The 15,950-nt window shown below is 37.3% G+C and overlaps 1 protein-coding gene and 3 non-coding genes across 4 annotated transcripts; 2 read left to right on the forward strand and 2 right to left on the reverse strand.

Moving 5' to 3' along the window:
* Nucleotides 1-6,813: 6,813 nt before the first annotated feature.
* Nucleotides 6,814-6,885, reverse strand: Trnan-guu (transfer RNA asparagine (anticodon GUU)). Its single transcript has one exon. It is a non-coding gene; the product is annotated as a tRNA-Asn (tRNA).
* An 834-nt stretch (nucleotides 6,886-7,719) lies between these two features.
* Nucleotides 7,720-8,672, forward strand: LOC110384654 (uncharacterized). Its single transcript, XM_064042242.1, has 2 exons — nucleotides 7,720-8,236; nucleotides 8,268-8,672. Exons 1-2 carry the CDS (start codon nucleotides 7,802-7,804, stop codon nucleotides 8,655-8,657), a joined length of 825 nt encoding a protein of 274 aa, XP_063898312.1. The 5' UTR covers nucleotides 7,720-7,801; the 3' UTR covers nucleotides 8,658-8,672.
* A 6,306-nt stretch (nucleotides 8,673-14,978) lies between these two features.
* On the forward strand, nucleotides 14,979-15,052 carry Trnat-agu (transfer RNA threonine (anticodon AGU)). The gene has a single exon. It is a non-coding gene; the product is annotated as a tRNA-Thr (tRNA).
* Nucleotides 15,053-15,609: 557 nt separating this feature from the next.
* Trnat-agu (transfer RNA threonine (anticodon AGU)) lies at nucleotides 15,610-15,683 on the reverse strand. The gene has a single exon. It is a non-coding gene; the product is annotated as a tRNA-Thr (tRNA).
* Nucleotides 15,684-15,950: the final 267 nt, after the last annotated feature.

Raw genomic sequence — 15,950 nt, forward strand, 5'->3', positions numbered from 1 at the left:
AACAACAACAAAAACACAAAGTTAACTCAGTAAATAACATCTAAATAGAAATTATAAAGTCCTTCACACATACCAGGCCGTTATAATTAAGTTAAAACCAATTAAGACAAAAGAAACTTTAGTTAAAAGATTGATGGCTCAAGAACACGCCTTTTGGAAACCATTGTGTTACAAATGTTATAATTATTGTGTGTTCCATTTAAAAGCGATCACGACTTTTATTCTGGTTATACGTTAGGGTGGCTCATGGTTAAGTTATAGCCACATGAATCATCATCTGCCTAGCCTTTACTCAACTATGTTGGGGTCGGGTTCCAGTCTATTGGATGCAGCTGAGTACCAGCGTTTTACAAGGAGAGGAAGTTTTACTTCCTATCTGACCTCCTCAACCCAGTTACCCGGGCAACCCAATACCCTTGTTAAGACTGGTTGTCAGACTTACCGGCTTCTGTAATCACCAGCCAGAAAATCTGATAGCCAGTCTTAAGAAGGGTTGGGTAACTGGTTTGAGGTCGTCAGATAAGCAGTCGCTCCTTGTAAAACACTGGTACTCAGCTGCATCCGGTTAGACTGAAGCCGACCCCAACACAGTTGGGAAAAGGCCAGGCAGATGATCATGTAGTAATAGAGAAGTATGTTCACGTTCGGAAACGTGTACTATTCAAAGCAATTTTGTTTCTTTTCAGGGAATTGAAAGGGTAGCCAGAGTAAAATATTTTTACGGGCTTTTGTTTATTGTTGTATATAGTCTGTGAATGATTGGATGGAGCTTTGAAAATGTTTATTTTCAAACTAGTTTATTCCTCCGTTTTGCTTGCATTGTAAAAAGTGTTATGATTTTGCATGGATGTACTTGTAGGTAATGTTTTTAAGAAAAATAAAATGTTAATTAGGTAGTTGTTATAGCAATAGTTGTCTGTCACAATCGTCTGTTACAAAGTTATATCATTTCGATATCAGTCCAGTAATTTCAGTAAGAGTTAAACTAGGTATGTTAAGATTTATCGTTTTAACACCAAGAACATATGTACCTACGTACGCTTTCATTGTACAAACAGACATACAAAACAATATTATTTATTTTGGTACGCTCAGATTTGAATCGGCTTATATAGACGTTTTCTTAGAAAAATGCATTTTGTCATGGTACATGCCTTCATGATGTGTCATACCTACAAGACCGTGGCTAAGTAATAGTCATGCTTATCAGTTCTGCTTTTAAATTTAATAATATTTCGTTACATAAAGTTAACTTTGTTGTGCGAGCGCATCTGATTATTTCGCAAACTCAAAAACGTTTATTTACACCAGGACTTTTTGAACGTCGAAAACAAAGACAGCCTCCAAAACGCCCGCCCTTCACCACTTTCTATGATACTATAGAATAGACATAAAATGATTAGATATAAATATGTACACGATAGGTACACATATCACTATAGGTAAGACTGGCTGTCAGACTTTCAGGCTTCTGACTACCTGTAACGACTGCCAAAGATGTTCAAATGGCATCCCATCAATTTATCGTGCCTTCCGAAACACGGAGGAACACGTCATGACAAGATGGTCACTCATCCAAGGACCAACCTTATCAAGGGTTGCTTAACCTTGCGATCGAGCGCCTCGTACCAAACATACAAGTTATTTAATTTTTAAAGGATGTATGTCAGGATATTTCATTCATTTATACTAATATTAGAAACAGGAAAACTTTGTTTGTTTGTTTGTCTACACTAATATTATAAACAGGAAAACTTTGTTTGTTTGTTTGTCTACACTAATATTATAAGAGGAAAACTTTGTTTGTTTCGTTGTAATGGATAAACTCAAAACTACTACACCGATTTTTAAATCTTTCACCAGTAGATAGCTTCATTATCAGCGAGTAACATAGGCTATACTTTATCTCGGTGCGGGCAATTATTCCCATGGGAAACGGTGAAACCGCGGGAATACGGCTAGCCTCAAATATACTGAAATATTCAATATCCTTAGCTATCTATTCCCTAAAACTAAATTTTCAAGATGGCGTCCACAACTTTACGACGTGGTCAGCTGACGAGTCGGTCCTAGCTTCTAATATTAGATAGGTGACCTGGATCTTATATTGGAACAAGTTAGAATGCTAGATAAAGTTCATGTAGCATTTTGTTTCAGGCGGTTGAACCTTTGTAGGTATTTAGGAAGTCAGTTCACAGATAGGTATATATTTAGGGATCGTAGTTAGGAGGATCCCTAATGGAGCACTGCCTCTTCTGGTCGTGGGGCGCAGGGGTTGAGAGAAACAACGGTGTTCGGATACCGGATATATTTCGCGTAAACCCCAGATAGAACCGTTCAGTCGGACCAGTACGCAGTAACTCCGTGCCTCGCATACTTCACGCTCTCACAAGTTTTGCTTGCCTTGCACTCTGCCATACATTCTTACATGTGTCCCTACATATATTTTAACCCCTAAGTTTAAAGTTTAGAAATTTACAATTTCAAACCTGATTATTCTCAAAAAAAGAAACTAGATCTATATTTTACATTAAAAAAAATTAAAACTAATAAAGTGCGTCGAAAAATTGGTCCTCATCGCTGTCACCCGGTTGTGTACCCAAAGGCTGGCTGCATTGCCACGTTGAATGGCAATGCTTAAACGTTCACAGAGAATAATGTATAGTTTATTTTCTGTAAGTTCGTTGTATCGTTTATATGCTGCCCTGGTACTGTGAGGTAAATAAGCATTACTTATAAGATATGGAGAATTAACTCTATCCATCCGTCGGGCTCTCACTAAAAATACTGATCCAACTTAAACTAATATTGTATATACAATATGTATAGTTTAAAGCCTGAGAATAGTCTGAATAAGATTTAGGCGCCTTTTGCCAGGTTGCGGGAAGTGGTTATCCTGGACTTAGCTGAAAACGGGGATGTACTACATTATGTCATGGCATACTTATAAGTATTCAGGAAATCAGGACGGGCTACTTAATGGCGTAACGAGATATATTTCAATGTCGAATACATTGTGACAGTGGAGCAGTACTTATACATTACTCGATTTAGAGCTTATTATATAAAGGTCCAAACATATGCCGCAATGTACCTACTTACATAAAAATCCTTTGATCAAAAATTGCAATGAAAAATCGATCAATAATTTCACCACGCTTTTGTCACACTTCAACACTAGAATAACACGTCATCACACACATAACACAAAGAATAATTACAATCTATGTTTGTAAAGATTATGAACAAAACTTCTAGGACCAATGACAGATGAACATCAAACCTTAAAAGAATCATAACTTCCATAAAATAATAACAAAACAATGAAAAACCTAACAAAAGCGAGAATCAAGGACTGATTTCACATTAGATATTTTATTACAACAAAGAAACTACATGTCCGGCTTCCTTAAAAGGTAACCGAATCACAAATCTCAACTCTATAAAATACAATCTTGGTATTTCCTAAGAACACTTCAGAACAAAAAGATCCAAGAAAGACGTTTTATACGCCCAAACAAAAACGCAGAAAGCACTTCAACATTACTCGACAATAAATAAACGTATAAACTTAATTTAACAGCAAACCTTAGCGCTCGAAAATAACATATAACCATATCCCGTCAAGATCTTTACTTCTAAAGATACCCATTGAAACACTCCAAAAACTTACATACTGCTCTTTTTACAATTAATCAAACGTGGCCGAACAAAAAGTTTCTAAGAGTTTTAAAAGTTTGCACCAAAGCATTGACGGACCTTCTTTCAACGAATATCAGAATGACAGTTGATTTATGATTTTCCATTGTGGCAACACAACGTTCGTTATGGCGCGAAACTCATTTATATTGCTAATGACATTTGGAGATGTTTAAAATGGCGGCTGATAATGCGCGGTAAAGTTTTATTTTTATAGTTTTGAGATAATCTCTGAATGTTATTGTGTTTCGTGATTAATTTTGAACGTTTGTTGAACTTTGGCTTCGGTGTAATTAGTTTGGTATTGGTTAATTGCGTTGTTAGAATTAAATCTTTGAATGGAATATATTTCTGTGCGATTACACCGTTTTCATTTTAAAGTTTTCCTTCGTTTAATAAGCGACTGTTATACTTGATTTGAAATTAAAACAATGATAAGTTTGTGCTTCCATCCCACAACAACTTAATAAAATAGGTATTCAAATGATTAATTTCAATAATTCAATACGAAATTTTTAAAAGTTTTATAGTTATCTAAAAATATACCTTGTATCTGTCATTCTACGAACTTTAGATTTTTTATGTCCCAACTATACCTAGGTATTACTCAGCCAATTTCTGATGTCACCTTATATACCCAGTTTCTCTTCAAAATCCCATTCAAAAGTACGTCAATACGGAATCAAAGAGATAGTCAAATCGTCCCGATCTTTGCGTACAAAACCACCACTGAATAACCGCTGAAAACAAAAGCCAAGGGATTTTCAACTCTACTACCTAAGTTATAAGGGTGTTGAACAATTTTGGGGTGTAAGAAAACAATTGGTGATCGCCAAACGGTTTACGTAGCATACGGAACGATTCCGAATCGATGTTTTTGTGCAATCGAGAACGGGTGCATCGGTTAATCGAATAGTCGGAATCAAGTATCTATGGAGTTTTCAATCGATTTGAGGAAGGATTGGCAGGTATCGAGACTTCAGAGTGAGAGGTTTTATAGAAGAAGTTTGACTGATGTCTTTGTTGAACTTAAAAGTCTGTGTGTCTGGCTTTCACGGCAAAACGTAGTAAGTACAAAACGTGTAGACCCTGAGAAATGAAATCGGCTTATTTTTATCCGGATGCGTGAAATAGTTTCGAAGAACGCGGGTGAAACTGCGGGGACAGCTGGTTTGCTCATAAATGCGGGATGTCTTTCTAATAATCCTTCAGTCAGATTTTATGTTCTTAAATACCTACTTCCTAAAAGGACCTCCTACTTTTGAATACATACCTAGGTACAAATGACAGCCGATTGCCTTCCAAAACACGAAGGTACTTAGTATGACAGTTGACCATCCACTGACCGACCGCACCGGGTTGCTTAACCTTTGTTAAAAGTCCTGTTATTTTAGCCACGAGGTCTTCCCTTGATTTACTATATCATTAAAATAAATACAAGCCTTTAAACCGTTGTTAAGGAAAAATAAAACGTTTTAAAACCTTTTGCTTGTAATCGGAAATCATGTGACAATAACATATTGTGGAATGATAAGGGACAGAAATAATGTATTTTATTGTAATACTTTTGATGTATTGTGTGCATTAAGTACTGTTTAATGTGGGCTGCAAACTTTTAGTCGGTTGATAGTTTAATCCTAATATTACCTACTCAATAGCCTAGGTCAAGTACCTACTACTTTTAATCCGACCTAAGATCGGAAACTAAGTTCTCTTTAACTTTTTACAATCAAAGAAAATTCGCACAAGATTGGACTATCATCATCTCCCGAGCCTTTTCCCAACTATTTTGGGGTCGGCTTCCAGTCTAACCGGATGCAGCTGAGTACCAGTGTTTTACAAGGAGCGACTGTCTAGCTGACCTCCTCAACCCAAAATTCGCGTATTGAGATAAAAGATATTATGTACAAAAGCTGCTGTCTTGACACATTTTATATTTCAGTAGCACAGCCTCCGTGGCGCAATGGCTAGCGCGTTCGGCTGTTAACCGAAAGGTTGGTGGTTCGAGCCCACCCGGGGCGATTATATTTATTTTGACGAAATATTTACGGTTCATTACTTACTTCATGCACTCAGAACACGTAACAGCCTTTTATCGTCCCACAGCTGGGCTGCGGCCTCCTCTCACACGGAGAAGGATTGAGCGTTAATCACCACGCTTGCTCAATGCGGGTTGGTGATTTCAGACTTTATAATCCAGGTTTCCTCAAGATGTTTTCCTTCGCCTTTTATCAGCACTCAGAGAAGTATAATAAAATATTAAGCTAGGCGTTCTCATTCACTCACATATCAAAATTAATCTATTAATTGGTAAGGGTTTAAAATACTTAGGTATAGTTTAGTAGTCTTGACTTAACTTTGTTAATTTCATTTTAACTGACCTATACCTAACATGAAATGCCAGTTAACGATATCTCAATACTACTAAATAAGTACTATTATAATACCATTTTATATCGACTATGTGGGCAGTTTATATTAATCCGTGGGTTTAAAAGTTTAAAATAACCAGCTATGACGTCATAATGCACAATAGTAAGACCACAAACAAATAAAAATGGCGACCATAAGTGACATATGAATAAAACTATAAAAAACTTATTATTACCGCGATAACTGCTTACCCGTTAAAAGTTTAAGCGTGAGAGTTACCGTAATTCCAAAAATATAGTCGTTTAACAAATGCTTGACAGAAGTTCAACTGTTGCTATTAAATAATTTTTGAAGTGCTTTAAAACTTAGATAAGAAGTATATTATAAATTCAACTACTTACCTGAAATATTATCATAGTGTTTGTTTGTTTCTCACGCTTGCATTTACAATAAATAATACGACGGCAATCCGATACGACCGGAGAGAGATCAGACGCAAGCAGGACTGACATTTACATGCTCTCAGAGGCACGAATGTATCAATCACCAGATTATTTCAGTCAAGAGTGAAAATTGCAGTTTCTCAAAAATCACAAAATGATTTCGGCCCGACCCAGGAATTGAAGCCAGGACCCCAGTGCAGCAGTTGCTCTTTGCATCTACTAGACCAACGAGGCAGACTAATATGAAGCTGCCGGTTCTGTGACTTATTTCTATTTTATAGTTGAATAAAATACAAATCGCCCCCGGGTGGCTCGAACCACCAACCTTTCGGTTAACAGCCGAACGCGCTAGCCATTGCGCCACGGAGGCTATGTGCCTCTCTTTGAAATGTAACATTTTACTGAGAGCTGATGCTGAGCTGAACTCTGACTACAAACATATTTCCTAAGATTAGAGTGTTCAAACAAAGTCTTCAGCTATATTAACAGTACAAATTCTATATACGTAGTATTAAGTACAAAATCAGACAAGAAAATCTACATACCTATTAATTCTATCAAAATCTACATAAAAGCTCAAAAACATAACCATTTTAAATCACTCATCTCAACTGCTCACTACTTTTCTCATGTGAACCTTCTTCTAAACAGTTTTATAGTGACAAAGGTCTTAAACACAGAGGTCTTAATAACCGAAAGGTCGTGGGTACGCAATCAAATGCATTTTATGTTAAAATACGAACAAAATGTGTCACATTTCCTTGAAAACAGACTATTTTGATGCGAAGAATGCGTTTCTGTAGGTTTTAGTGGTTTGACTCATACAAAATTACGTGTTTCCCGCGGTTTTATTAAGAAGTTACCTACTTCGTATATGTCATCATCTGCCTAACCTTTTACTAACTATGTTGGGGTCGGCTTCCAGTCTAACCGGATGCAGCTGAGTACCAGTGTGCCACATGGAGGGACTGCCTATCTGACCTCCTTAACCCAGTTACTAGCAAGCTAATACGTCTTGGTAAGACCGGTTGTCAGACTTTTATCCAAGCGAATGAGTTAAGAATTAATTGGTCAGGCAATTCTATGGAATGATAAAATGCAGTTTATATTTAAATTCATTACAATAGGACCTTATTAAATCTAACAACTCTTATAAAATCCTCATTATTCGTTACATGTCACACAGACATTAAAGTCAAAAAGAAAAAAATGTGAAACGTCGTTGTCAAATTTTGTATAAACACACCACACAATCGCAATATAAAAAATCCAAAATTAATAATAAAATGCAAAATCCATGCATAGAAGCCGATCGGGACATTAAAGATGATAATGAAGAAACGATATTTAACTCAGAAAATGAAATAGATAATCCTATAGCGGACATATGTCAAGGAGATTTGTATGTCATTGGCACACTATGGATTCAGGCACTTAGAGCTGTCCTAGTAGGTGGAGAACTACCCTTGGTACCAGTAGTCAAAGCTGCTGATAAACCAGCGGAGTCAACACCACAGAAACCACCGCCAATGAAATATGAAGACCTACCAATTTACGAGAGCCCACACTATGAATATAAAGACTACATGGCAAGCAAGAAAGCATGTCCCAAAGCAAATGTGAAGATCCTACAAACGTACTTGTACCCAAAAGTGAAAAGCTACAGGAAGAGTTGGGTGGACTCTTTAGAGGAATTGAAGAAAGATGTAGGGGAAATGAAGGCTGATGCATGTGCATGTTACAATAAAAAAGAAAGAAATAAAGACATACTTGAGGGCACCGGAGAATTCTGGGATAAGACAGGCTTTCGTTGTCGCTGGGGCTGCTACAGGATACTACCTAGGTTCAGGCAGGGGAATACCACGAAGGATCTTCTACACAAGCTTAGGAGCCCTAGCATCTGGTGCCGTATGCTTCCCTAAAGAAACTGATGAGTTGTTCAGAAATATGTCGTACAATTTCGCGAAGATGGCTATAGCGTTTTATAACAAGACATGTGGGAAGAATTATAGTTTGAGGGAGAAAATGCCTTGTCCTGACGAAGTGCCTCCTCCTCCGCCGGCCAGACCTCCTCACCAGGTGAACCCGTGTCCGAAGCCCCAAGTGTTCAAGCTCCTCCGTAATTTGAAGTGTCCCTTTTAAATCTCGTTTTATAATAAAAAATATAGATATGGTCATGGTCATGTTTGGCAACAGTAAACTCTTGAGGTAACTGCAAGTTGGATTTTTATTTTGAAGTTTTTAAGTAGCTCATCATCACAAGTGTGGCTTTTAAAGTTGCAGAAATCACAAAGATATTATATCGTGCAAAATATTTTCAGTTTTCAAGCGATTTCCTGCTATTGACACTTTATTTTTGCATCAATTACTAGCAATTGCTTGGGGTTCTACCATGTCCCATATCTCGAGTTCGCAATTTACTGTACAGGGATAGAAAGTAAGCTGTCTTTTCAGGCTCTAGCCATCTAAGTAACTCACCTAAATCGGTTCAGAAGTTTTGCAAAAAGCCCCAGATACAGACATATCACTTTCGCCGTTCTAACAAACTAAAGACTTGTAATTAATATACCACCTTCAAGTTAATACAATGCAAAACACAGCAATGACTAACCATTTTCCAAAGACAATACTGATCTCTCACCATGCATAAAGCCCGCCATTCACTCGACCACACCCAGCCCGTTCCACCAGGGTTACCATTCACAAGACGTATTTTACTACCGTCACGATTTTGTGTACCCAAGGAGACGATTTTTAGTCGAGTGAGCAACTAAATGCCGTGACGGTTTGGGTAAAGTAGTGTTGATAGAACTTCGAAACTGTTGTGTTTATGTTAAGGCTAAGATATACCGAGTGATTCTATGCCGCAAAATCTTTTAACAATATTAGTATACTAGTTTGGAGTATTTCCAAATCATACACCTAAGGAAATATTAAAAGGTAATACATAGAACTTGGATTCAAGGATATAGTAAAGAAACACTGCCGTTTCAATTTATATAATTTACATACCTACATCATACTGAAGCTGACTAGATATAGATAATATTCAGGTAATAAAGTATCCTATATGGTTATTTTCCTTCATCTCAAGGCGTCCAAAGGTTGTCTGCAATAGATGGCTTTTAACGATAAGACCACTGTGTCACCTAAATTTATTAATATTTTTCTTTTTGTAAGGATAGTACATAAGTCAGTACATAATAAAATTGACCTTCGAGGCCAAGGGCCAAGAATTCTTCGTGAAATACCGCAAGGGAAGTCTTGTTCTTAACCCCAATGAGTTGCGTATTACGCTTGACCGCTCACAGACATACAGACAAATTGTTGCTATTTATATCGATGGGTTAGTTATGCAAAGAGAATATAAGAGAAGAGCTCAAAGAGAGAGATACAAAGAGAAGAGCTCGTGGCTAAGTCAAGAAGAGCTCGTGGCTAAGTCAAAGCCGCGCGGATCGATCGATCATAAGGTTAAGCAACGCTTGGCGCGGTCGGTCCGTGGATGGGTGACCATCTTGTCATACTGAGTTCTTCCGTGTTTCGGATGGCACGATAAACTGTAGGTCCCGGTTGCCATTTAAACATCTTTGGTAGTCGTTACGGGTAGTCAGAAGCCAGAAAGTCTGACAACCAGTCTTACCAAGGGTATCGGGTTGCCCAGGTAACTGGGTTGAGGAGGTCAGATAGGCAGTCGCTCCTTGTAAAACCCTGGTACACAGCTGCATCCGGTTAGACTGGAAGCCGACCCCAACATAGTTGGGAAAAGGCTAGGCAGATGATGGGTTAGTTATGCAAACCCCTGTGTTACTTGTGCTAATAATATAAATATTGTACTATACTGAGACCTAATTAACAACCTAAGTACCTAACAGCCGCACGCGTCAATCGATCATCATCATCATCTCAGCCATAGGACGTCCACTGCTGAACATAGGCCTCCCCTTAGATCTCCACAGATACCTGTTGTAAGCGACCTGCATCAAGCGTTCGCAATGGATCATGGGGTTAAGCAATGCTTGGCGCTTTGTGGGTGACCATATTGTCATGACGAGTTCCACCGTGTTTCAGAAAGCACGTTAAATTGGTGGGTCCCGGCTGTCATTTGAACATCTTTGGCAGTCGTAACATGTAGTTAAAAGCCAATAAGTTTGACAACTATTCTTACCATGGGTTGCCCAAGTAACATGGTTGAGGAGATCAAATAGGCAGTCGCTCCAAGTAAAACACCGGTACTCAGCTGCACCGGATACACTAGAAGCCGACCCCAACATAGTTGATAAAAGGCAGGACGAATCGTTTCTAGAGGTCATAAAATTTGTCCCAGTAAAGTGCTTTAACTCTTTTGGCAGCCGAATCTATCTATTAAATTAAGTGAACTGTTTCTCTAGTTTAACCTACGATTCCACCACGGTTAGTCATAAAAAGTAGTTTAATAAACTACGGTTAAACTTGTCTAATGCTTATATGGAGTTTGTACTAGTTTTCAACATGATCCCTCGAGATGTAAAAGTTTGAATTATTTTTGTATAGAATTGGAAAAATAAATAGTTGTTTTATGGGATTTTATATGCATTTTGCAGGTTAAGTGCATCTGTGAAAACTAACCTAGGAGCCAAAGCTTATATAAAATCGATTTAGGTACAGTTAGCAACAAAAATCATTAACGCAAACAAAAAACTGGATATCAGATTTCAAAACGTCGATAAACTTTTAAATAAAAAAGGTATTCATTTAAACATTTTCAGGTGTACCTATGTATGTACAGATATAATTAAAATATTCTTAAGAAAACTATCGACACACATTTTATATTTATAACACACTATGAGGAAAAATATATTTCTGAAATCTTACTTATTTATAAGACACATCTCCAACGCCTCCGTGGCGCAATGGCTAGCGCGTTCGGCTGTTAACCGAAAGGTTGGTGGTTCGAGCCACCCGGGGCGATTGCTTTACTATAGTAGAGCAAAATAGCATGTTTGTACAAAATGTTTCTTTACGGTTTACAAGATCACCCGAAACTTCGCTAAGCACCATTTGACTTCTATAATTATGATCATTTATGATAGGCTACTAATGTTAGTTGCAATATTTTCAATAGGTTTCCTTTCTCAATAATTATTTTGTCTATCATCCCAATATTTGGGAACGCTGGCTTTACATGGTCTCCCATCCATCCATGTATAGTAAATATGCAAGTTTGGGTTATTGCATCTTGAATACTTGGCCACCCCGGAAGCTAACAAGCTTGGTACGAGCAACACCGCGGGGCAGCGTTGTGTTACAATCGGCGGATCAGCAAGACTCGCGCTTCCATGCGAGCGTATTGTTTTTATATTATATATGCGTTTTATCGCAAGTTGTACGTGGATGTAGGGGTTATGGAAGGGCCCTTTAACAAAAAGTACTGCCATTTATTGTAATTTATTACTTGTGGTTGGCCCAGTATGTATTTTTCTTCCATATTTCTCTGACTGACGCTTTCTCAATGAGTAGTGTTAGGTACTCTGTTGCGTTAAATCGTCTTTGACACAATCATACCTAATTTATTTGATCATTTAATCGTTTCTTTCGTCGTCTTTTTCTTTATTAGGTATCCTACTTTTATTTCAATAAATCATCATCATCATCATCATCATCTCAGCCATAGGACGTCCACTGCTGAACATAGGCCACCCCTTACATCTCCACAGATACCTGTTGGAAGCGACCTGCATCCAGCGTCTTCCGGCGACCTTTATAAGGTCGTCTGTCCACCATTTCAATAAATCATTATGATTATTGTTTTAACTGTAAGAGCAAATAAATAAGTACTTCTATAAAATGGAAACTACATTAATATAATAAGTACATCTTTTATCAACTAACAACCCTGTTAAAGACCAAAACATACAGTAATGACTGTCAAAACTATGTAGCGTGTAAAAGCTACATTAACAAATCACCCCAAGCCCTTAGCCACATCCAGTCTTATAGCTCCGCTGACCACGGTACAAGGGGAACAATACCTCATTATTTTTACGATGTATTGTTACAAGATGCTCTTGTTAAGCCTGTCCGGCTTCGTGACGTCACTTCTAGCTGTTGTATATCCATTGATTCACAATTGGTTGGTTGATCGAAGCTATATCATCTGCCGAACCTTTTCCCAACTATGTTGGGGTCGGCTTCCAGTCTAACGGGATGCAGCTGAGTACCAGTGTTTTACAAGGAGCGACTGCCTATCTGAACTCTTCGACTGACCCGGGCAACCCAATACCCACGGTAAGGCTGGTTATCAGACTTACTGGCTTCTGACTACTCGTAACGACTGCCAAAGATGCTCACTGAATAGAGGAGACCTGTAGTTTAACGTGCCCCCAAAACACAGTCATTGGTGTCCAAGATACCTACCTAAGTATGTAATAGAAAGTACATACATAAAACTTAGGAGTTAGTAGTTCTTACAGCTATTGGGGAGTTCTAAATGTTGTGTAGGTATCCATTGATTAAAATTGGTAGTTTGATCAAAACTACTTTTAGTGGTCGTTTTAAACGTAACTGACTGTACTTTTTATCCGTCAACTACGTCAAGTTTTCCCGTGGTTTCACCCGCTTTCCGTGGGAACTACTGCCCGTACCGGGATAAAATATACGCCTGTGTTACTTGGTAAGAGTGTAGCTTTCCAGCAGTGAAAGAATTTTTCAAATAGGTTCAATAGTTTCGGCTTTCGAAGCTCAGAAACAAACCAAAAATATTTCCCTTTATTATATGTATTAGTACATAGATATAGCTCAATAGCGGCAAATAACACAAAATTATAATCTGGGTTGAACTTAATGGGATATCAACCCGCATCGCTGGATATCCAATATTTGTCAATGAAATACTAATTTAGAGTAATGTATGCAAGGGAGAATATTAGTATCCAATAAATATAAAAATAGGGGCACTATGGGAACGGATTTTTACATAATAATTTTCTAAAGACTCGAATTTTGGTAAAAGCGGGTAAGAAAGTCAACTTTAATGTCTAACAAATTAAGAACGATTTATACAATTTTAAAAGTCGTTGGAGAAACAGTGTGATGCAATTCATCATCTTATTTGAATAGGTCGGCCTTAATATTCTGTTTCTGAACTTTATCACTACATACCTATTGCAAATCACGTTAATCATTACCTAATCACAATATGTATGTTTGTTACTTAGACGCGCGCAAACGTCTGATATGTCCAATTAGTTTAATATTACCTGCCTAGTAATATGTATAACTACATCAGAATAATATAGAAGCTATATTTTGTGTGTAAGAGGTAAGTACATACATAGTTCCCTCAAAATAAAATTATGTACTTACTCTAATTTTGAGATTTTGACTCTTAACTTTCTTGTAAGTAGGTACCTACACACGTTTCGCCCTTGAGATTGAGTCAAAATATTTCAAGAAAACATTGTGTAAGGGTACAATATGACAACACCCTATTGTTGTAAATCAATTGTCAAATATACACAGGTAAACGACAAACCCCATTTACAATAGTAATTTTTTATTAATATTACTCTTATTTTCGACAGAAAATAATAATATAGTGTAAAAATATAGCACACTAAAGTCATATTGAATTGTATTCTTGCCTTGTAATAAAACAATAATTTACTTAGGAGGATAATTACGTCTCATTATTAGAATGACGTTGATTTCATTTCTCTGCCAATGATCATGAGCTACTCATTTATAAAGATAAATACCCATTTTTTTAACTTATTTTCAAGAGTAAAATAAAATACATACAGTTCAAGCAAAAGTATCATGGAGCCCAGGCCGAATTTCGGCAGCACCTGTATTTTTCACTTTCACAAAAGTCCGAGTGGCTAACTTCAAAACTACAAAATTATTTGTGGCATACTAAGTACTGTAACTTATTCTAACCACCCTAAAGTTAACTACACTATCACTACACTTCATAATCTCAGGTAGCTATCCCTTACTTTTTGTAAACAAATTAATCTTTCACGCTCTACTCTGCATTGTATAAGATCAATACTACCCCAGTAGCTGAGAAAAAACAGTTGAAGAAATATTATCTTTTTGAATGTGTATTGACAAATATACGGAGAAGGTCCGTGGCTTGTAAAAGCCGCTAGGATCGGCTTGTTGGGGCTGTTTGTGGATGGGTGTCCATTTTAAGGTTTTAGGAGTGCTTGTGGTATATTTATGTGGTGGATTTAAAGTGATTCTTTGTGAGTGAATGGTATCGAAGGGAGTGATTCTTACTGACTAAAACCCACCTTCTGGAGCCCTTTTGTACCAGAGCCGCGATAACTCGCGCTCGAAGACTCGGATTGTAAGTGAAACCGCGGGAAAAGCTAGTAATATTTATAAAAAATACTTACATATTTTTTATAAGTATAAACACGGCTAACACTAATATTAATTACTATATACCATGTGGGTGTAAAAGAGCAATGCACCGTAGGCGCCGTGGCTTAGTTGGTTAAAGCGCCTGTCTAGTAAACAGGAGATCGTGAGTTCGAATCTCGCCGGGGCCTTCTGTGTAACTAAAATTTATCTTTTGTCATTCCTTTCATATTAAAACTTTCATATCCTAAACGAATCAAACTTTCAGCTCCAAATCGCCCAAGAGTTTCGTCATAAGAAGACAGTTAACGTTACGTCATTTTTGTATTGTCATCAGAATTAAATATCAGTGCAAATCGGTCTAAGAGAATATTTCCAATAAAGCTTAAAAGATTTGTAAAGCACTATCTAATTTACTAACTGATTGCTAGTCTGTTGGTTTGACCATTAATATAGGTATGTTTGATTTTTCGAGACTTCTATGAACACTATTATTATAAATGCGAAAGTATGAATGTATGTAGGTATGAATGGATTAATGTATGGACGTTAGTTCCTCTTTCACGCTAAAACTAGGCAATGAATTTCGAAAAATTTGGACCTAGCATATGTAGTTTATATCAGAATACCTGGCTACTTTATATCTAGGTACAGGAAGTAGTTCCCGGAATACGGCAGAAACTGCAGGTGAACAAGTGTGAAGTTTCTGCTAGTATTAAAATGAATGATAAAATATGTGTAACAACCAAGGCCCCGGCGAGATTCGAACTCACGATCTCCTGTTTACTAGACAGGCGCTTTAACCAACTAAGCCACGGCGCCTATGAATGGTAATGTTATTTTTACATACACCTTTGAAAATCAGAAATTGTGATATTATTGAAAAATCTGTAATACAGCGGTTTCACGGACTAGCGAGTGAGAACTATTCCGAGCACCTGGGTTCATAAACCTAATATACTTTCAATCAAAATCAAAAATCAAAAGCTTTTTATTTCACATAGGCCTATGAAACGTCACATTAGTTGCACGGTTCCAAAAGTTGGTCTCATGGAGAAGAGCCGGCAAGAAACTCCATAGACACTCTTC

Source organism: Helicoverpa armigera, chromosome 27 (assembly GCF_030705265.1).
Source record: "Helicoverpa armigera isolate CAAS_96S chromosome 27, ASM3070526v1, whole genome shotgun sequence".
Taxonomy (NCBI): domain Eukaryota; kingdom Metazoa; phylum Arthropoda; class Insecta; order Lepidoptera; family Noctuidae; genus Helicoverpa; species Helicoverpa armigera.

Coding starts and splice junctions, on each gene's coding strand:
- LOC110384654 (XM_064042242.1), top strand. CDS start 7,802: ATGCAAAATCCATGCATAGAAGCCGATCGGGACATTAAAGATGATAAT. Junction 8,237..8,267: donor AAGATGTAGGGGAAATGAAG/GCTGATGCATGT, acceptor ACAATAAAAAAG/AAAGAAATAAAGACATACTT.